The sequence below is a fragment of the Arvicanthis niloticus genome, chromosome 12 (genome assembly GCF_011762505.2).
Source record: "Arvicanthis niloticus isolate mArvNil1 chromosome 12, mArvNil1.pat.X, whole genome shotgun sequence".
Classification (NCBI taxonomy): Eukaryota; Metazoa; Chordata; class Mammalia; order Rodentia; family Muridae; genus Arvicanthis; species Arvicanthis niloticus.
This window is the reverse complement of record NC_047669.1, coordinates 22,445,051-22,467,394: the sequence shown is the minus strand read 5'-3', so window position 1 is coordinate 22,467,394 and position 22,344 is coordinate 22,445,051. Positions and strand designations below refer to the sequence as shown.

The window sequence follows — 22,344 nt, the reverse complement described above, 5'->3', positions numbered from 1 at the left end:
GCCCTGGAACTCTCTCTGTAGTCCAGGCTGGCCTTGAACTCACAGAGATCTGCCTGCCTCTGCCTTCCCAGTGCTGGGATTAAAGTTATGTACCACCCCACCTGGCTGTATTCTACAGATTCCTGTGCTGTTGAAGTTTCATAGAAATGCAATAATACATTTGTGATCTTCTGTGACTAGTTTTTCTCACTGAGAGGAATGCTTTCTGGGGTCATCTGTGTTGTAGCATATGTCAGTAATTTCATTCTTGTTAGTGGCTGAATAATGTCCTGTTAGATGAACATACATTTGGCTTTCCTACCCATTAGCTAATGGACATTTGAATTGTTTCCACTCTGACTTTTATGAGTTTTGTTGCTCTGAGCATTGATTTAAAGTGACTCAAATGACATCACGGTTGATGAATGCCTTTATGAAGAATTTGAAAAGAATCTCTGGTTTTGTCTTTAAGACCCATGCCATTGTGAACTCTATCTCCCCGGATCTTATACTCAACAAAGGACCCCTTTCTCAGGCCCTCTTGGAAAAGGCTGGGCCAGAACTGCAGGAGGAATTGACTGAGGCAGGACAAGGAGTGTCTGTCAGTGTGGGCACAATTCTCCAAACCAGTGGCTGTAATCTCAACAGCCATCACATCTTCCATGTGGTGACTCCACAATGGAAAAGCAACAACAGTGCGTGGTCACTAAAGGTAGGACTTTGCATTTTCTGGGAATGGGTAGCTCTTTGAACTCCTCCTTCTTTAGCATACTACAGTTAGCCCCTGTCTGCTTCTTTTCTGTAACAACATCATGAATTTGGCAGGCTCCATATCCTAGCCATTTCTTTTTGATTGTAGATTACTTCTTGTAGGTCATAGTTAATAGTGGATGTTGGCTATTGTGCGAAGTATTATTGAGGCTCAGGGAAGGGTCAGGGGAGTGTGCCGTTCTGGTGAGAAAAGTAAGGTGAGGTTTGAAGCTGGGAGACAGTGCTGGGTGCAGCGGCCGTCCCTGCTTTGGGTCGTGGTGGAGTGGTGGTACACTCTTGAGTGGGTGTTTCACATTCTCTTTCCTGAGTTTCCCTCTTCAAACTGCTCTTAACTTTCATTGAAAGCATAAAGGAGTGGACAGTGCTCCCTGTAAAAACTGCCCAGTGTTTGTTTGTTTGTTTGTTTGTTTATTTATAGGGTCTCCCAGTTCTAAACAAGCCATTTAAGGAAGTGCTTTGCTTTTTTTTCAGATCATGAAAAACATCATCCATGACTGTCTGAGGACCGCTGAGGATCTGTCCCTCCAATCTATTGCATTTCCAGCAATAGGAACGGGAAATTTGGGGTTTCCTAAACCTGAATTTGCCAAATTAATAATTTCAGAAGTGCTCAAATTTAGTAGCAGGAACCAACTGAAAACTTTACAAGAAGTTCAGTTTCTGTTGCACCCGAAGGACCATGAAAACATTCAGGTACAGACAGAAGCGGCCTGCTTCTGATCATTTTGGGGATGGCAGTTTGAGACTTGTGGTCTTCTAACTCTTCTTGGTCTGGTAGGATGTTTATCTCCTCTGTTTTTCATCACAGGAGTGTGTGAGAGTAGCATTGACTGGTTATATGTAACATGACAAATTTCAAGAAAAATTAGAGACAAAAAAAATTCTTCTTCAGGAAAGTTTCAAAGATGCACAGAAGTATACAAACCAGTCTAATGAACTTTTGTGTATCTATATTTTGGCCTCAACTGCTATTTCTCTATGGAGAGGTGTTTAATATTTTTCTCCACTCAATTCCGTTCCTTTCATGTGACGTTGAAACAAATCCCTGTCTCTGAACAATTCACCACTTAATTCTGAACATAACTTTATCACTAAAACATCTTGAAGCGGCAGCCGTTACTTGGATTTGATTAGTTATAGAGTTGAAGTGTGAGTTTACAACTGTCTCATGAATGTCTCTCTGCCTTTGCATTTTTATGTCCAAGTCAGAGTTAGATAAGGAAGGCTCACACATTGTAATACTCGTTACGACCTTTTCAACCTGTAAGCTTGCCTCTCACATGGACCTACAAATGTTAATATGTAATATAAAGGCACAGTTGTGGTGTTATCGGTCTGAAAATTCCAGGATGGGATGCAGGTGAATCCAGCTCCCCTTTCTGGACATGTATTTACTGGTGAGTGGAGGACACAGCTAGAACGCAGCAATGTGTCCCGGTGTGAGAGGGATACTCGGACCAGAAATAACCAGAACCGTTGTCAGTCACAGTGCGGCAGCCCTTGTTTACCTAAATCAGCTCTAGTGACTTCTGCTCTCCATCTTTAAAGTCTTGTAGAGGATCTGACATTAATGTTTAAGAAGTTCCATCATGGTACATTAAGGGTAGTAGTCTGCAGATGCCTGTGAATTGAGCTATTGGACTTTTAGGTCACACTTTATTATTGTCTGGGTCTAGACACTACTTAACAAATTCACAAGAAGCAAGCACATGGAGCCTCCATTCTAACCAGGTAGCCAAACCTCCCGAGTCCTTTAGCTTGGACTGTATGAACACAGTGCGGGTTGCTTGTTTGGTCAGGCTTTGTTTTTGAGACAGAATCTTGCTATGTAGCCCAGTCTGCTCACGCACATGGCAATCCTCCTGCATCCACCTGCTCAGCTGGTAAGAGTTTCTAATGACTTCCTCGTGGCATACATTGTGTAAGGTGATGTAGGCATTGGACACTGTGCAGAACGTACTTTTCCCTCTAGAAATCAGAATTACCTCGAAAGTTTAGATTTATATACACAAAGCCATACTGTGTGGGTAGTGCTGAGTCCTGGAGCATAGGCTGGAGCCACCCAGGCTTTATTTGAGAACCTCTGCCTCTGCCTCTGCCTCTGCCTCTGCCTCTGCCTCTGCCTCTGCCTCTGCCTCTGCCTCTGCCTCTGCCTCTGCCTCTGCCTCTGCCTCTGCCTCTGCCTCTGCCTCTGCCTCTGCCTCTGCCTCTGCCTCTGCCTCTGCCTCTGCCTCTGCCTCTGCCTCTGCCTCTGCCTCTGCCTCTGCCTCTGCCTCTGCCTCTGCCTCTGCCTCTGCCTCTGCCTCTGCCTCTGCCTCTGCCTCTGCCTCTGCCTCTGCCTCTGCCTCTGCCTCTGCCTCTGCCTCTGCCTCTGCTGCCTCTGCCTCTCTCTCTGCCTCTCTGCCTCTCTGCCTCTCTGCCTCTCTGCCTCTCTGCCTCTCTGCCTCTCTGCCTCTCTGCCTCTCTGCCTCTCTGCCTCTCTGCCTCTCTGCCTCTCTGCCTCTCTGCCTCTCTGCCTCTCTGCCTCTCTGCCTCTCTGCCTCTCTGCCTCTCTGCCTCTCTGCCTCTCTGCCTCTCTGCCTCTCTGCCTCTCTGCCTCTATGCCTCTATGCCTCTATGCCTCTATGCCTCTATGCCTCTATGCCTCTATGCCTCTATGCCTCTGCCCCCTGATGCTAGGATTAAAGGCTTGCATCACCACTGCCAGCTGGTCTCATTTTCTTTAACACAGAATACTCTGCAAATCTATGAAAAGGGTTAGTCTCCACTGATACCTTTAATGCATTTAAATGCTATTATTCTCTATCCAAATATGATAAACTGTCAAGATTTAAAGACATTTAAGCTTAAATTACACTTACAAAAAGAGCTGTTTGTAAGTGAAGACTGGGACAGATTGCAAAGCAGGAGCCTGAGGTCTAACCATGGCTCCTAGGTGTGCACTGTCTGAGCTGCTTGGTTAAGAGGTAACTGCATTTTTGATGCAGACATGTTGAGTAGCCCAAAATGTGGAAATTGCTTAGTCAGTTTTATCCCAGTCTCCTCTGCTACAAGTATGGTTTCTTTTAGATGAGATTATATAAATATGCAATTTAATATTCTTTTCACTTAAGAGTATAAAATAAGCATTTCTACATCTCATTTAATATTCTTTGAAGATACAATTTTTTTTTTTTTCGAGACAGGGTTTTTCTGTGTAGCCCTGGCTGTCCTGGAACTCACTCTGTAGACCAGGCTGGCCTCGAACTCAGAAATCCGCCTGCCTCTGCCTCCCAAGTGCTGGGATTAAAGGCGTGCGCCATCACCGCCTGGCGAAGATACAATTTTTAATGGCTACTGATTTAACACATGGGCATGTGAAAGTATACTGAACGACCCTCCACTGGATCTTAATTGTCTTGTTTTTGTTGTGAACAGCACTGTAGTTAATAACCTTGTATTTATATCATTGTTCACATATCTATTTTTACAGGACACATTTGTAGAAAAGGAATTGAATGTTTATTTTTATAACTTTAAAAACATAGAAGTAAATTCAATAACATTGTTTGAGAGTTACTATTTTCCAATTCTATATGTGTACATATAGAATCAAAAGCCTCAGTGAAGCAAACACATCCATCAAGTAGGGAGTCTGATGGCCAAAAACTGTGTTTATATTTCCAGGCATTTTCGGATGAATTTGACAAAAGAAATAATGGAGATCCTAGTGACAAAAATCCCAAGGCTGAAGACACACAAGGTTCAGTAAATCTTTTAAGTTGACTAGTGATTTCTTGTTACTAAGTAGCTGTTTAGTGACAGGAAAAGAATGATGGTGATAATTTTTCTGATAAGTCAAACTATGGAACATGTTAAATTATATTCCATACACACGAGTATAAAAGACACTGGCCTGTTCATAGGACTTGGGTCAAAAGGGAAGGTGTGTTATACTACATAATCTATACAGCGGGGTATTTAAATTATCAATTAGACTACCACCCCCCAATGGATAAAGTGATATGTATTTTCCAAGAGACACAGTAAGAGACAGTACAAAGTAATAATACTCTGTCAAATGGTTTGCCGTTTTTAAGGTTATTTTGTTTGGGGTTCACTGAAACTATGTTTTGAAGTGAGGTTTTGCTATGTTGCCCAGGATGGCCCCACACTTCTACTAAGCTCAAGACATCCTTCTGTTCAGGCCCAGGCCATAGTAGAAGACAACCAGTATAGAAATAGTGTGACTTGCAACCCAAATTACTCTTGCTTCTGCTGGCTTGGTGACTGACTCTGCTTTTTTTTTTTTTTTTTTTTTTTTTTTTTTTCTGGGCAGGTATCTATGGGAGTCTTTCCAGCCCCACTTTAGGAGTGCATGAGATGAATATTGGCCCGATCCTCTTCCAAGTGGCCACTGGGAACATCATCAAGGAAGTGGCGGATGTGATTGTCAATTCAACGTCAGTCACGTTTAATCTCAAATCAGGTATTTCACTGAGATGGATTCAGTGTCATGTTGTAAATCAGTGTGCAGATCCCCTAAAGAAGTGTTTCCGTAGCCAAATGGTTTTGTTGGCCTGGGGTTGCTCATGTTAATTAATACCTTTAAAGCTATTTCAACGAGCTTTCTTTTCTCTTTTTTCTTTCTTTCTTTCTTTCTTTCTTTCTTTCTTTCTTTCTTTCTTTCTCTCCTTTTCATGACAGGCTTTCTTGGAATTTGCTCTGTAGACCAGGGTAGACTCGAACTCACTGAGATCAGCCTGCCTCTGCATCCTGAGAGTTAGAATTAAAAGCCTGCATTCATTCTTATAAATAGCAACATTTTTGGAACTTCCTTCTTTATCCATAACGCCCAGGTGTAGATGCTCTATGATGGGATGTGTTGAGGTACAAAGGTCTTCTTTCCCGTCAAGTTACTATCTTGATTTTCTCATGTAGGGGTCTCCAAAGCAATTTTGGAAGGTGCAGGACAAATCGTGGAGCAAGAATGTTCTCTCTTGGGTAAGGAACAAAGCTACTTCTTGGTGCCAGACTGTGAAGGGGAAGATTGAATACGGTGGCTGTGAGGATACTGAGGAGGGTCTTGGGGCTGGGAAGGCAATGTATTAATCTTAAGGTCTGGGCTGGAGAGATGGCTCAGTGGTTAAGAGCACTGGCTGCTCTTCCAGAGGTCCTGAGTTCAATTCCCAGCAACCACATGGTGGATCACAACCATCTGCAATGGTGTCTGGTGCCCTCTTCTGGTGTGTGTGAAGAGAGTAATGGTATACTCATATACATAAAATAAATAAATCATTTAAAAAGAATTTAAAAAAGATCAAATATTCTATTAAAGAATGAAATATGAAAGAAAATTAAAAGCATAAGGTCATCTTACAGTTAAGAGAAAGTAAGCCACAGAATTTCACTACACATAGCACCTCAAGAGCTTTTCATTCATAAAATGTTCTTTCTTGTCCAAGAGTAGGTTTTTGACATCTGATTCTGTTTTTTTTTTTTTTTTTTTTTTTCATTTTGGTTTTTCGAGACAGGGTTTCTCTGTGTAGTCCTGGCTGTCCTGGAACTCACTCTGTAGACCAGGCTGGCCTCGAACTCAGAAATCCGCCTGCCTCTGCCTCCCAAGTGCTAGGATTAAAGGCGCCACTACTGCCCGGCAACATCTGATTCCGAATCTGTTTTATGTTTCACAGCTCAACAGAGTAACCGTGAGTATATAGTCACTGGAGGTGGATTGTTGAAATGTAAAAATATTATTCATGTTATTGGTGGGAATGACGTCAAGACATCAGTTTCCTGTGTTTTGGAAGAATGTGAACAACGGAAGCACTCATCCATTTGCCTGCCAGCTATTGGCACAGGTTCGTAGCCTCAGGCTCTAAAGGCTCAATTGCAGTGTCCCCACTTCCCTGTGGGCTTGCTTCTCATTGAGTCTGCGTGATGACAGTGATACCTTGCTGAGAGTGGCATTAGCGCTCTCTCTCTCTCTCTCTCTCTCTCTCTCTCTCTCTCTCTCTCTCTCTCTCTCTCTGTCTCTGGAAAGCAATGGCTAGGGAGAAGTGTTGGTGATTGGGGGATAGCAGACAGGCTGGTGACCCTGGTGGTGATTTATAGGCCCCATACTACTTATGGAACAAAACATAAACATCTGGAGCTGGCAAGAATGCCCAACAAGAAACTCTGAACTCTTCTAACTCTTAACTGTACATACGTATAGTCAGATAGATAGATATACATTTGGTAATTAATTCCTGCTGGCAGCAGCAGGTAATTAAATAAAGGGTTGTTAGAGAAACCGTCTAACAATTAACAGCCTCACTGGCCAGGTGAGAAGGAGGCTTGGCATAATTAACTGTTTGTGAACCAGGAAAAGAAAGTCATGCTCACAGAAAGGAAAACTTTTTACTCCAGCAGACACACACACACACACACACACACACACACACACACACACGCACACACACACTTAGAAATACGCTCATGTCAGGCCCAGCCGCTGTCTCATCCACTCCGAAAGTATTTTTGCATACCTCCACATAGACGAACGCACATTTGCTGAATGGGTGGGTAGGGGAGAGCCCCCCAAGCCGATGACTTTATTTCTTTTCTCTGGCCTTTTTATACCTTCCAAGACAAAAGCTCCTTAGAAAATTACCTCACAGATAAAATGTTATACCAAATGAGAGTTTCAGAAGGATGTTGATAGTAAGTTCACAGCAGTCTTCCCTTCTATCAGCTCATTGTGCGTTCAAAGCAACAGTTGCATGTGGCCTTGCTTTATCACAGTGCACACCTGTGGCTTCATCCTTGGACCTGACCTAGAGGAATGTTTTTCCTTGATCACTAATTTGTCTCAAGCCTATTTCTCTTTTTAGTCTAACTGTGTGTATTCCTTATTATGCAGCCTCTAATTACTGTTTTATGAGGAATGGGCACATTCTATTCTTGATTTTTACTTTATTGCATCTTTCTAACTAAACAACTAAAACTATCTCTTAAAACTTTCTTCCTAAGATTATTTGAATCAAATCAGGATTTCTATAAAATTATTAATTCACCTGAACAGCATTAATTCATTAAAGTTCATCTCTATTTAATCTGCAGAAAGTCTGCTCAATAGGGTGGGCTAATGTCCAGGGATTATTATATTAATTTAATAATGATAGAAAAGGCATATCAGCTACAAGGAGCCACCCTGAGATGAAGTCTCTTGGGACCTTGCCTCTCAGAGTTTACCCATCTTAGGCTATGCAAAAAGGTGGAGTTCCACCAGGAAGGCCACTTGGTAGCTTAGCCTTTCCTAAATGTATCCTGACAATGCCTCACCTGGGAACAGACACTTCCCTCACTCCAAGGTCCCCCAACTCACTAGGGAATGATCAAAGCCTGTTCCTCATGCTGTGTTCCCCACCCCCACCCCCACCATAAAAGTATTTTCATTGCTACTTAATAACTGTGACTTTGCTATTGTTAAGAATTGTAATAAAACTAGTCCAGACTCACATGTTGAAGTCTACAAGCTTAGTCAAAGGTATCTCCTGTCATTTTCTGCCACAGTGATGGGCACCATCAACAGGAATCACCCAAATGTGCTCTCAAGCCAGCTTGCCCAGAGGACTGTTGGATTGCCTGTCATGTGACCTTGCCAGCTGCCATTCGCTTTGGGCCTCACTCATGAGTAGAAAGGGATTTTCACAATCTGACCTAGCTGATGGCTTTCAGGGCTCGAGAAACAAGATCTGGAACATGTAGAAGACAGGGGTGATCTACTCACAGATCAGCTTTGAATCCCTGGCAGCTAAAATTGGACCGAGTATGGGGAAGAAAGACATCCCGGAGGCTCAGGATAACTAATACACCCAGAATTATAGATTATAACAAGCAGCTTACAATTACGGGTACCTTAGGAAAATCAGGTCCCCAGAGATAGCTGGAAGAATGCAGACACATGCATAAAATCAAGCAGAGGCAGGGGTAGATTGTCCCTCTGAGGACCATGTTGTTTCAAGAGGTACTAGCTCTTTTTTTTTTTTTTTTTCCTTTTATGATCTTTTGAGGACAATAGTATATCGAGGGGAAGAAGGTCACCTGGGCTCTGTGATGAAAAGAGAGTGACACTGGGAACCAGATCAGCTGAAGAGGACAGATGTGAATGTCCTCTACAAGCTGTGTTTTAGGGTCTTTTGCTAGGGTGTTGGCCTGTGAAGAGCATGGAACAAACCCTCCCCACTGTACCTAGGACTTCAAAACTATTTGCTGGCGTAGTATTAGAAGTCTGCATTGGTGATAGTGGGAGCAGGCATTTTTATTTCCTGTGACAACCAGAATTCCTTGCTTGTGCTGCACCCCTTTGCAGGTGGATCTTAACCTTGACTTTTTTTTTTTTTTTTTTTTTTTTTTTGGTTTTTCGAGACAGGGTTTCTCTGTGTAGCCCGGGCTGTCCTGGAACTCACTCTGTAGACCAGGCTGGCCTCGAACTCAGAAATCCGCCTGCCTCTGCCTCCCAAGTGCTGGAATTAAAGGCGTGCACCACCACCGCCCGGCTTAACCTTGACTTTTGAAAACTGTGCTTTTTTGAAGGAAGTGCTCAGCAGGACCCAGACACCGTAGCAAAAGCGGTGATAGACGCCATTGAAGAATTCGTCCAGAAAAAATCAGTGCAGTGTGTGAAGAGAGTTAAAGTTGTTATCTTCCAGCCCCATATTCTGGAATTGTTTTATGACAACATGAAAAAAAGAGAAGGCTCTCCAGCTCCCCCCAAGCCGTCAGTGGTGTCCAGGATTGCCTGTGAGTTGTTAGCTTTTATGAAATACATGTTTCTAACCTTGATGTTGAAGGGAGTAAAAGAAACATTAATTTCCATTTTCTCTTTAGCCCTTTTTCGCTTTCCCAAGCAAGCTCCCCCCAAAAAGAACACCCCGGTTTTGAAAAAGAAAATAGAGCTCACAGTTTTCCAGGTATGTGGTCCAGGTGTAGACAGTGTGGACAGGGCAATCTCCTGGTTAAAGGACCTGATCACTAAGGAGCAGTTTACCTACACCAGTGAGGATGAGTGTGTCAGAGACTTTGCCGTCGAGGAGGTCAGTAAACTGAATGAGATGCAGAAGAGGCTGAACATCACTATTGACCTGAACCGGAAGAAACCTTTGATTGAAGTTTCGGGAATTAGCAGAGATGTGGTAAAAGCTAGAGATGAGATTGACAGCATGATCCAGAGCATCCGATTGGCTAAAGAAAAGGAAAACCAGGCAGACTATGTCTCCACGTTTGTGGAATGGCAATACATTGATAATAACATCACACAGTGTTTTGACAAAATAGCCAACATGAAGTTGGAGGATGCGTGGAAGGCAAAGCAGAAGAGCACGGTTGTCAAAATTCACAATCAGGACATCACGGTGGACCTGAGCACAAACACAGCCACGGCTCCCGGAGGACTGAGTTTCAGTGTTCAGCGCCTCATCAAAGCTGAAGGTAAGTTACCTTCAAACATGTCAGTCCGACATTACCCTGACTCTTGAGTTTAACACTATTTTAGAAATAGCAGTTTTAATTTTGTTTTTGAGACAGTGTTTCACAATGTAGCCATGGTTGGTCTGGAGCTCTGTGTAGTGCAGGCTGGCCTCATATTCACAGAGATCTCTGCGTGCTTCTGCCTCCCCTATGCTGGGATTAAAGGCTTTCACCACCATGCCCTGCCACATTAAAATTTCAAGTAAATACAATTCAAATAACCCTAGTAGAATAATTTTGAAATCTTGGTCTCTGAGTTTCCGGAGCATATACTGTGGCCAGGGAAAGTCTAGTATAGATAAAGTCAGCTGCCCAGGAACAACCATTGACCGTAACAACAGCTAGCCTTGTACCTGTTCCCATTTCTGCAGATTATAAACTTTCGGGAGCCAGTTCTTTTGGGGGGAAGTGATGGCTGCCCTAGTCAGAAATAGAAAAATAATAGTTTTAGGAGGAAAGTGTCCTAAGGTTCTCAAGAACACAAAGACCAAGGAGAGGACAGATTTGTTAGCATTTACTCCCAAGTTGTCTTTTCTTTCCTGAGCAAAAGGTTCTTAGGTACCAGTCAGGAAGCAGCCTACAAATTCCCTGTCTTCTGTAGACAGTCATTCCTGCCTTCAAACCATAGAAGTCCTTTTTGGCTTCCCATAGATGATATTCATCTTCTGTAGGATATGAATGAACCCCTTAGATTCTGAGTAGCTCTGGAGGAATGACACACCACATGTGGTATTCTGCAGCCTGTCACAGACAAACTCTACCACCCACTCACCCACCCACCTCTTAAGGATGTAGTGAGACAAATGAGGAGATACATGTAGACTACCCTCTGGTGGTAATGAGGTGTTCTGGTTAAAACCCATGCATATGCAAAGCTGCAGAGACTGCCCAAAACAAGTTAGGTAATTAATTTGTTAAATTAATCAGTAGAGGCTGAGCAGTGAATGAGGGTAAGTTAGAGTGTGTAGTCAGTTCTCACACCTTAGCATGATCAAAATAGAAGCTGTAGAAACAGAGGCTGTAACCCTAGGAAACCTTAACATCATACATCAGGGGCTTTTCTTCTGGAGGAGGGTGCTGAGAAATGGGTTCAGGTCTCATATGTATCAAGCAAGAGATCTAGCCCTGATCTACTGCCTCCTTTAAGAAGCTCTCTAGTTCATCCTGATACAAATGGTCCATGGTTCACACATTTAACAAACATCCTTTTAGAAAGATAAGGAATTTCTTGAGAACATGGAATTATGATGAGATTGCAACCCAAGAAGGAGGCAGGGTTTTTCAAAGCACACTGGGAATCTACATGGGAGCCCTAAATGTCTACTTTGCAGCTGAAATCCCTGCCAATTGGAGTGACATGAATCAGAGAAAATTGCTTGTGGTGACTCTGCAAACCGGAAGTACTGAATACAACATGGTGGCAAGCGCCTTCCGTCAGACCTGCCCATACTTTGTCATAGAGAACGTGAGTGAGTCAGCTGTTGACGAGGAGTTTTCTAATGGTGGCAATAACTGAAATGGTGATCCTGTATGAGCTCACTCACATAATGGGTCTGTAGAGGTGGCCTAGGGGTCAAGATCTTGCATTGATCTCGCAGAGGACTCCACGTTCCAGGTTTGGTTTCTAGATCCACGTCAGGTAGCTTACGGCAGCCTGAGAGTGCAGCACCAGCGCTCTGAAATTATGCTTTTCCTTGAGCTCAGTGGCAATGTATTTTTGTTTTAGTTATTCCTCTTCTAGCACCTGTACTTACATGTACCAACCTCAAATATATATAATCTAAAATTAAAAATAAGCCCACTTTCACTTTGTATCATATTTTTATTACCTAGAAGCAGTTAAGTTTGTGTGGCTTGTTTTCTCCTTCCATCTTTACATAGGTTCTGGGGGTTAGAATCAGGTCACCAGGCTTTCAGGGAAGGCCTTTTTACCTACTGAGTCATTTCCCTGGCCCCGCTTTCAATTTTTGAAGGACATTTTTGCTGGGTATAGAATTCTGAATTGGCAGGGTATTTTTGTTGTTGTTGTTTTGTTTTTGCATTTTGAAGAAATTATTCCACTATCCTTAGACTTCATTGCTTCATTTTGTGTCACTCTTCTCTCTGGAATCCTGTCTCATCAAATCCTTGTCTTCACCTCCCCTGCATCTTCTGGTAGTTATTAGTGAGAGAGTAATTTATTTTGATTGTTAGGCTGGCCAAGAGCTAATGGCTGACAGTACATCTACTAAAAAATAAAGTTTAACATTTGTTTTTCTTATTTCCCTTCCCTTCCTCCCTCCTGTCCTTTCTTTTTTCCATGGTGCTGGAAATTGAACCTAAGGTCTCACATACACTAAGTATTCATCTTTCCACTGAACTATACCACCAAGTCTGAAATAATTATGTGCTGTTTTAAAGAAATTGCTCTAAATTAAAAAAACTGGAAATTTCAAAACCAAAACTTTGAAAGTTTGAAAAACTGAGTTAAATGACAAAATTTAAGATGAATGAATATAAAATTGTTTTTTTTTTTTTTTTTAAATTTTCAACACAGTTGAAGATGAGAAACAGTTGGGTAAATAATAAAAGGAGAAATGGTGTAAAGATACTAAATCATATAAAATATATGGAAATGCTGAGACTTTGAACTGGACAGTGGTCGTGCCTTTTTTGTTTCTCAGGTTTTTGATGTTTCAAGACAGGGTCTTACCATGTAGTTCCAGAATGGTCTCTAAGTCATGATCTTTATTCATTAATCCTCCAAGTACTGGGATTAGCACTCAGAGTGTGCCAACACACCCATATTGGAGGGAAAATTATATATAACTCAGTCGGCAAATTTCCTGCCATGTGACCATGAGGGTCTGACTTCAATCCCTGGACTCCATGTAAAGCATCCAAGTGTGGTAGCCCATCCTTGTCGCTACAGAGCGTCATGGAGAACACAGATGGATCCCTGGGACTCAGTGGCCAACCCACCTAACTCGATGAGCTGCAGGCCAGTAAGAGCCTCGTCTGTGTGGGGTGTGTGGCTGGCACATGTGGAAGTGAGGGCCATAATTTTGTGGAGTCAGTTCTTTACTTCCAACTTCAGGGATCAAACTCATGTCACCATATACTTACTGAGCTGTCTTACCAGTCCTAAAAGATTTCTGAACATAGAAACACTCACTTGGCACTGAATTTGCAACTGAGTGTGATTTGTGTTTATGAAAGACAATGATGCTGTTTTACTTGCTATCACTGGCAAGGGCTCTTTGCACACTTTTCTTTATTAACTTACAGATAGAAAGGATTCAGAATCCAACTCTTTGGAGAAAGTACCAGGCAAACAAAAAAGTTATGGATGAAAAGAATGGCAATGTAAGAAATGAGAAGCATCTCTTCCATGGAACGGAGGCTAGCTCCGTGCCACAGCTCAACAGTAATGGATTTAACCGAAGCTATGCTGGCAAGAATGGTAAGTGTTGGGGTCTGGGAACTGCTGCACAAACCACTCAAACACCAATCCTGGTCAAATAGGGATGGTTTATTGAACACCACACCCCAAGACTGATCAATCAGGGCCACAGGTCAGACTTGGGAGCTGACTGTGACATTGAGTCAAGGTTCTATAAGGCTTTAAAAGCCTGAGATGGACAAACATTTGTGCCAAGATATTGTACCAATCAGGATTTAGGGATAGGGCACTTCCTCAGGAACACTTATCCTGCTCCCATTGGTTGGGATATTCAACTGTGGCAGGGGACTTGCCTTGTCTTAACTTGTCAACCAAGATGTCAGTTACCCATGTACATGCCTCTATCATGATTGGTTTCCAAGAGCACAGAACATAACAGAATATGTAACCAACCTGGGCCTGAGAAAGTTTCCTTATAATATTAGTAACAGCACAAAATTCAGGCTAGCCAGGTAATTACCTAGGCATCACCAGTAAGAACGCATCTAATCAGCTACTCTAAATGGGATGCTGGCTGGGGGAACCCACCCTGGGCACCATGTGGATTCTCTGTGTTCCCCACACCATTGCCAGCCAGCCTGGAGCTAATTTTAACAGTAAAACTAACATATTTTACCCCAAGAGCTTGATTGCCCCTTTGAGGAGGAAAATTTAACTTTTAAAAGAGAGAGAGAAAAAAGAACTGAAACAAAATATTTAAACCGATCATTCCTTTTACATTAGTTAACATATTGGGCTAACATGTTGATTTGTATGCTACACAGAATTTCTTTAGCATGTTTTTTTCTTTACAGCTACTGCCTATGGGAAAGGAACCTATTTTGCTGTCAGTGCTTCCTATTCTGCCAGTGACACGTATTCCAGACCAGATGCCAATGGGAAAAAGTATATGTATTATGTGCGGGTTCTCACTGGAAACTACACAAACGGAAACTCATCACTGATTGTGCCTCCTTCAAGGGACCCTCAAAATGCTACTGACTTGTATGACACTGTTACAGATAATGATAAAAATCCGAGTATATTTGTAGTGTTTTATGACAATCAAGCATACCCTGAGTATCTTATCACATTTAGGCGGTAACACTTTGAGGTGCCTTCTGAAAGACATCGTCAGTGTTCACGTATCTGTGGTAAGACAAATTTTAGCTGTTTTCCTTCTTAAGCTTTCTCTAAGAGCACAAGGTCTTTCTTTGCCATGATGTGTTTCCTCGGCTGCTCCTTCATAGTGAAAATGAATCTTCTTGAGAGCCAATCACCTGAGAATTTAAAACAGGTAACAGCTGTAACTTCGTCCACAAATATGAACCTCAAATCTGTGGAAAATAACAGACTTTTATGTTCTGGAAGGACAGTAACACCTTTGTGCACTTTTAGAAAGCCCCACAATCCCAGGTGCCACCAGTGGAATCGTGTCAGAGCACCACTGTGTTGTGGGACACAGTACCACTGAACCAATGAGCCTGCTATCTTCCTTGCTGCCAACTGGACAGATTCCAAGACAGAGAACTTCGTTCTTCACTAACAAAGCTGTGTCGTGTGGGTTGGACAGCTCCAGCCAGGGTAATATACAAACTGGATGCTGGGATGTGGCTCTGGGTCTGTGTGTACTGAGCCTCCCAAGGAGACACACAGCTCAAGCCCTGGCCCCAATTGCCAGTGGGCCCTTTTAATGTTGACACCAATGTTCACGCTACCTAGAGAAGAAATGTGATGGTGCCTGCTACCTCTTCAGTGAAAACCCTTCTACCATGTGAAAATGAGTGAACTCTTAAGGGTATCTATTGGCTAGCATCTTTCCTGTGGCAGGCCAGCTTGTGATAACTTGAAAGCTTTACGTATAAGTCAGTTATTTTGCTAACTTACTAACAGTGTCTACTGGATGTGAATTATTTCTTGTGGTGTCAGAGATTACCCAGGGCCTCACAGGAGCCAGGCAAGTAGTCTACCACTGAACTGTATTCCCAGCCCTCTTCTTGTTTTGAGGCAGGATTCCATTAAGTTGCCCTGGCAGGGCCTGAACTCATTATCTTCCTGCTTTGGCTACTTATTGGGGCGGGGGGGGGGTTGTCTGTGCTTAAGTTGTTCTTTTAATTTCCTCCCGTACATTTCGGACTCAATGCCATTTATTGAGTGCCTGGACCTTTATCAGGTAGTATAAGAGGTGTGTTCACATACATGATTTTGTTCCCATCAACAGTACAGTGTAAGAATTATTCCATTATTTCAAGGCTTAGGACCATGTTCAGAGTACAAGAAATGTCCTTGTGTAAGGTCACCGAGGCAGGAACTGCAGAGCCAGCCAGCCGAGTCTTGGTATTGTTGTTGAGCCCCTCACTGTAACCAACCACAGAGCCTGGCCTTGAGATAAGTGTGTGCTGCTTTAGAAGTTATCTTGGATGGTCTGAGGCAAACCCAGATTTCCTTGGCTTTTTTCCTTCTGGAATTGGTGTCCACTCTACCCCTTATTAGGCGTTTTCTAGGCCATGGAGCTGGTGCTGTGTAATGGTCCCAGGTGGTACACTCTTGGATGTTGGGGGATTAAAGTGCTGGTCCCTACCATTGGCATCACCAGTGGGCTTCAAGCAGAGAGGGGTCCCCATTGTCATCCCATCAACACCGAGGCCTTGAGACATTGGCTGTTGTCTTAAGTGGACTGGCAGAGACTGTGGCTTGGGAAGGGACTTCCTCAGCACTGGCACCTGAACTTGGCACTAAGGATGGGCTGAAGAGACGGGATGAAAGGGAGAGGCGTGCTCTCATTTGCCCCTGTTCTCGAGTGGCTTGGTTAATCAGGGCAAGGCTGAGGTAGTGAGATGTTACACTGAAGTATAAAGACCCAGCCAACAAATGTTCCAGTCACTTTCAGTCAAAAGTAAATATGTCATTGTCATTTTTTTCACTTCCTAGTAAAGTTACATAATTACATAATAAATGTCTCTTGGTGGAATCATTTTTCTCCTGAAGGGCAAACATAGGAGCAGCTCAATGACACACAGTGACCACTGCTGATAGAAAGTCACAACCAAATACAGCAGCACCAAGGAACCTTAAAGGTGCTAACGTTCTGTTGGGAATTAATGGAAGGGCACAAGGCAGGAAAAGTTTAAAGTCTCTCCAATGGTCAGTGAGCCTGGAGCCAGTGACAGGTCTTGATAGCTCACTGTAGGCCACCCAGTCCTATGTTCCTTGGTCACCCGAGGGACACTCCATGCCATCTAGAGTCTGCTTTCAGCAAGCACCTCAAAGATGCCAACAGCCCTGATACCCAGGGACGCCACACCAGGACTTTGGGGCCCAGGTACTTTTGCCTTTGTAGCCCCTTAATACATAAATAGCATTAAAGCCTAAACTCAAGGATTGGAGAGATGGTTCAGTATTTAAGAGCACTGCTTTTGCAGAGGGCGTGTGTTTGGTTCTTATCACCAATATGGCAGTTTATGGCCACTTCTAACTATAGATCCAGGGAGCCAATGCCCCCTTTTTGACCTCTGAGGGAACTGCACACGTGTGCACATAAATACATGCAGGCAAACATTCTCACACATTAAGTAAACATTTTTTTTTTTTTAAATCCAGACTATACAACTATACTGCTACATTCATGGATATATTAAAACAAAAAACAAACAAAAACTAAAACATTTTCATGGAGTCCTAAAAGCACAATGGGCCTTGGCCACCATGCCTACTGAACACCCAAGTGGGTAGGTATGACAGCCCTGCTGACTTATCCCTCAGTACTGGATACTACTAGGCATGCATCTGAGCTCTGCTGGCCCATATAGAGTCAAAATACTTACTTACCAGTTGATTTTCCTGACGCAGGTGTGGTCCTTGGAGATGCAAGGTGATGTGGGAACAGCTCATGATAGTTTTCACTGTGCTTACCATTCTGATGCCCTTGCAATCAGCCAGGACCTCACAATTGATCTCTACAAAATCAGGGACTCATTTCCCACCACCTACTTTTACGGAAATTGTTGCAGGTTATTTGATCACACCATGAACCCCCACCTTGATTGAGCTATTTACTCAGGGCTGGGGGTTGGGGGGAGACCTGTTTCTAGTTGTGGCACAGTTCAGCCCTTAGCACACATCTTTGATCCCTTTTGATGGAGTACAGTTATGCACACCCTTAGTACTCACCTTTATTTTCAAACAATGAAGGTAACGTTAGTTTGTAGAAGGAAGCAGCCATGTTTGAAAGTGATGTCTAATTGAATGGCAAAGTGATGAATCAGAGGAAGATTTGACAGAACAAAATATGTCCAACTTTCATGAGAAGCTACTTAAGGGTCAATGCAGAGAGGGGAAGGAGGCAGTTTTACCAGCATAGTTGTATAGACAGGTTACAGAGAGAGAACAAGCTAGACACGGGTAAAGATAGAACGAGCCAGAGAATGAGAAGGAGCGAGAAGACCAGAACAGATTGCTAGAGTTAGTTTGAAGCCAAGCAGAGCAATTCAGGAGAAACTCAGAGAAGCCAGATTGGATCAGTCAGCCTGGAGAGGGGTTTGAGCCATAAAGCAGAGAGAACTAGGAAGGGTGAGCTTATTCAGCAGTAAGCCTCGGAGGCTGAAAACATTCTAGGCCTAGCTTAGATTGTATAGAGGCTGGAAGCTTCCAGGACTAGGCCTAGGTTAGCAGACAGAGGCAGTGAATCTCTGAGACTACATTACAACAGAATAAAAGATACTTTAATACAAACCCTTCCCAGGTCTTTTCATAACACCACCATTCCCTCTAATGGAACGAAAGGCTTCCTGCAGAAGACCGTCCCAGATTCTCTGAGCCCAGTCTTCACTGAGTCCATTCTGGAACAACCCTATGTACTGCGCCTCTTGAGAAACTTAGAAACAACATTTTCCTGAGAAGCTTCATAAAGTTATGCCCATGCTTGAAACTGAAATGCTTGTGTTCCTTTAAGATCAGAGGAAAGCTGCCTTACTTTATGAGTGTTTTAACAGTGGAGGTCTGCAGCCTGCCAGAATTGCCTGAACAGGATGCTTGAGCCATACCGAACGCTGGGGCGGTTCTGTAGCTGTTCCCTTCTCCCCCATTTCAGAGGACCTCAGCCTTTCAGCTGAGTGATGTAGAACAAACCAAGAATAACCCAAAGAAAGTGAGAGCTGTCTCTGTGCAAGAGATAAGCCTAGCATTAGGAAAACAGCTCTGGCCACAGCAAGCTTGGTCCCAATGCCACAAATGGAGCACGGCCCACGTGGGTCCTCATGTCTGCCTAGTCAAAGAATGCTTCTTACAGGCTCAGCACTGGCCCAAGTCCCATGGAAGAAGCGGTAACAAAACTCTCCATCCTCATGGAGTTATGCCACACTAGGGCGGTGGGTCTCAGGTGGGTCTCAAGTTGTGGGCTGCAGCCCCTCTGGATGCAGATCCCTTTCACAGGGATCACCTAAGACCCAGAAAACAGAGACCCCCGAAGGCTAAAAGAAAAACAGACAATAGCCATGCAGGCTAGTCAATGTCCACGTGTGTATGTGCCTGTTGGGTCAGTACTCCTGTGTAAACATGAGACTCACCACGTCCAGTGTCCCTTCTGCCTCCTCTCCTCATTGCAGCCTGTGGAGGTTTAGGCTTTTGCATGTATTGCAATGCTAAATACGGGCCAACATGGCCTGTGGTCCCCAGGGATGAGAGTGACAAATCCAAGTGGTGCTATATAACCTTGCCCCTCCAAATTATTCCTGAATAAAGATGCCTGCCTACACAGCCAATAGCTGGTGAGAAGAGAGATAGGTGTGGTTCTTGGGTTTCCAGATTTGAGTCCTGAGACTTGGGGGGGGGGGGTGGAGAAGAGGAAGAGGAGGAGGAGACATGGCCATGAGGGCTGGCCAATTAAAGAGCAGCCTAGATGGAACATAGCAAGTTGTAATTCAGGGTTATTAATGAGGAAATAGATTTCAACAGCATAGAAGGTAGATATGTGGCCAGCTCTAGTGCCGATTAAAGCTTATCATAAAAATAAAAGTTGTGTTTTTTGTCTGGGAACTGAATAAACAAAGGCAGGGTAGAAACCCCTAGCTATAACTGTTTAGTAGTTTAAAACATCCCCTCAGAATGTAAGTAGCAATATATAGCAGAAAAAGAAGCCCAAAATATATAAAAAGCCTTAATCCCATAGCATTTGGGGTAACTCTAGCTTTTGGATAATAGTTTTCGAGAAGCTTGCTGGCTGGTCCATAAACTATGTCCTGCTATAAGACGCTTCGGCTTCTGGTTTCTTGAACTAGAAAGCTTGCAGGAACATGCCGATTGGGAAAGATGAACAATAACCAAACAGGCAAATATGCACTGGCCAGTGTAGGCAGTTCTTCAGGTGGTTGGGGACCAAGCCATTCTAAGCAATAAGTGTTGGCTGTGTTGGGCAAGCAGCGCTCAGACTGGGAGAAGAGCGAGGCTCTGCTCAAGGCCTCTGCCGGATGCCCTTCAGTGCTGGTGATTGTTCTTACACCTACTCTGCCACTGCAATCTTAAGGCTGCCATAGACAATGGGAACAAAAGGCTTGAGGGACGGCCAATAAAAATTTATAAGATCAAGCCGGGCATGGTGGTGCACAACTTCAGTCCCACCACTCGGGAGGCGGAGGCGGAGGCGGAGGCGGAGGCGGAGGCGGAGGCGGAGGGATCCTTGTTGAGTCTGAGGCCAGTCTGGTCTACACAGCAAATTCCAAGGCAGTCAGGGCCTCACAGTGAGTTCCTGTCCCAAAAGACAAAAATAAATAAAAAATAAAATTGCATGAATTAACAGCAGATTGACCACTGCTGACTGAGGCCGAATAAAATTGCATGAATTAACAGCAGATTGACCACTGCTGACTGAGGCCGAGGAAGAAACTGGTTCCTGCTGGAGACACTTGGAACTTGCACTTAGAGACAGGCTGAAAAGACCAGGTGGAAAAGCCAAGGGGCCAAGGAGAGGTCTACAAATGTGAGCCAGTTTGGTGACCGAGCAGTGGGCTGAAAAGAAGTGATCACAGTGACATCTTATTGGGTGGAAAGAGTTGATCACGGTGACATCTTATTGGGAAAAGCACATTTATAAACATGTACAAACTCACCACCTGCTGTTTCATCCTTTATTTGAGAACCATACTATTGAGAACCAACCTTACCTGCAATCCAGCACTTGGGGAGGCAGGCCAGAGGATCTTGAATTCAAGGCTGACCTAAGGTATATAGCAAAACCTTGTAAAAACAAACTCAACCCGCCCAGGAACCCTGGCTGTCCAGCACAGTGGCCTGGAAGTGAAACAACCTTGCTATCATTTTACTAAATGAACAAAGTTATCAAACTTCCTTCTGAGCCCTTTCTAGGTCATCCTTCCTTGTCAGAGGAGCATCTTGGTGCAGTGCATGCTGGTTAACACAGAGCCTTGAGTGACGGGGAGGCGGCCAACACCTTTGATCCCAGTACTCAGGAAGCAGAGGCTGGTGGATCTCTTGAGTGTTCAAGACCAGACTGGTCTACACTGAGAGTTCTAGAAAAGCCAGAGCTACATAGTTGGATCTGGTTTCAAACCTCCCTGCTCCCCACCAAAGGAAAGAAAAAGGAAACTGAGAGGAAGAAGGGTTGGGAGTTTTTACAGGTCAGAGGTCAGGGAGGGATGAGGCAAAACAATGTCTTTTGGACTGGACAGGACAGAACTGATTCGCCCGTGAACTCGGCAGCTGTAGTGTGGCTGCCTGTGCCTGTGGAAGGACAAGCCAGTAATATTCTAACATGGGCACATGAGCTCCCAGAGCTAGCTAAGGCGCTACTGATGGCTTTGTCAGGAGGGTAAGTCAGTTTTCTTTAGGGGTACAGCCCCTGAGAGGTTAACCAGGGCCAAGTGGATGGTCATACCATGTGCATATGGTTATCAGCAACTGGACTCAATGGGTTGTTAAAAAAAAAAAAAATCAAAGGACAGAAAATTTTGGGGAGGATTCAGAGGAGGCTGGAGGTGGACAGTGTGGCACGAATGCAATCATAATATACTGTATACACATGTGACACACCCAAAGAGCTAGTTAAAAAAAAAAAATCAAAAAGCAAACACGTATATCATATTATTTCTAAAAATATATTTTAAAAAGTTCTTAAGAAGTAATTAAAAAGTTATTAAAAAGTATCACAGCTTTTTCCTTGTATCAAAAGCTGGGCCACCATCCTGGTTACTTGTGGATTGACTAGGCAGTCCAGCAAGTCATCTGTGGACACGAAGATTCGAGAAGGTGCCACGGGATTCCTTGGGGCTGATGGCTCCGCCACTGCGCTTGCCCCTTTGCTGGTTTGCTGCCTCCTGACACAGGGCAGGTCTGCAAAGTGTTCTCCATTGCTGCTGACACGTTCTTCACTATTGCCTTCCAGTGTGCCTCCTCTCTCTTCAGACACTGGTGTCACAGGGACTAGATCTGGGCCAAATAGGCTTGCAGCCTCCTGTTTCCCAGCCCCTGCTGGGAGGCTCGGAGCGTGCGCCTGCTCCACTTCCATGTGCTCCTGCACACTTGGTTCCTCCCCGTTTTCTCTCAGAGCTTGCATTTCTACTTCTTTAGCTTTTGCACAATGATCAAAAAAGGCACAAACAGCACTGTTCAAGTAGCAGCTGTTGACTTCGTGAGACGTCTCCTCAACCTACGAAGAGAAGAACCCGTCA

At 43.9% G+C, this 22,344-nt stretch overlaps 2 protein-coding genes across 3 annotated transcripts in view; one reads left to right on the top strand and one right to left on the bottom strand.

The window, feature by feature from the left end:
* Window positions 1-16,619, top strand: part of Parp14 (poly(ADP-ribose) polymerase family member 14) — a 33,953-nt gene extending 17,334 nt beyond the window's left edge. Inside the window, exons 7-17 of the mRNA XM_034515399.2 lie at window positions 452-691; window positions 1,222-1,443; window positions 4,417-4,492; window positions 5,069-5,218; window positions 5,671-5,733; window positions 6,423-6,590; window positions 9,310-9,516; window positions 9,604-10,203; window positions 11,574-11,707; window positions 13,510-13,684; window positions 14,479-16,619. Coding sequence (XP_034371290.1) covers window positions 452-691; window positions 1,222-1,443; window positions 4,417-4,492; window positions 5,069-5,218; window positions 5,671-5,733; window positions 6,423-6,590; window positions 9,310-9,516; window positions 9,604-10,203; window positions 11,574-11,707; window positions 13,510-13,684; window positions 14,479-14,768 — 2,325 coding nt within the window. The 3' untranslated portion in view covers window positions 14,769-16,619. The remainder of the gene's footprint in view (window positions 1-451; window positions 692-1,221; window positions 1,444-4,416; window positions 4,493-5,068; window positions 5,219-5,670; window positions 5,734-6,422; window positions 6,591-9,309; window positions 9,517-9,603; window positions 10,204-11,573; window positions 11,708-13,509; window positions 13,685-14,478) is intronic.
* Window positions 16,620-20,770: 4,151 nt separating this feature from the next.
* Hspbap1 (HSPB1 associated protein 1) overlaps window positions 20,771-22,344 on the bottom strand; it is a 54,530-nt gene continuing 52,956 nt past the window's right edge. For both annotated transcript variants that reach the window (XM_076942883.1, XM_034515838.2), the window contains exon 8: window positions 20,771-22,322. In XM_076942883.1, coding sequence (XP_076798998.1) covers window positions 21,810-22,322 — 513 coding nt within the window. In that variant the 3' untranslated portion in view covers window positions 20,771-21,809. The remainder of the gene's footprint in view (window positions 22,323-22,344) is intronic.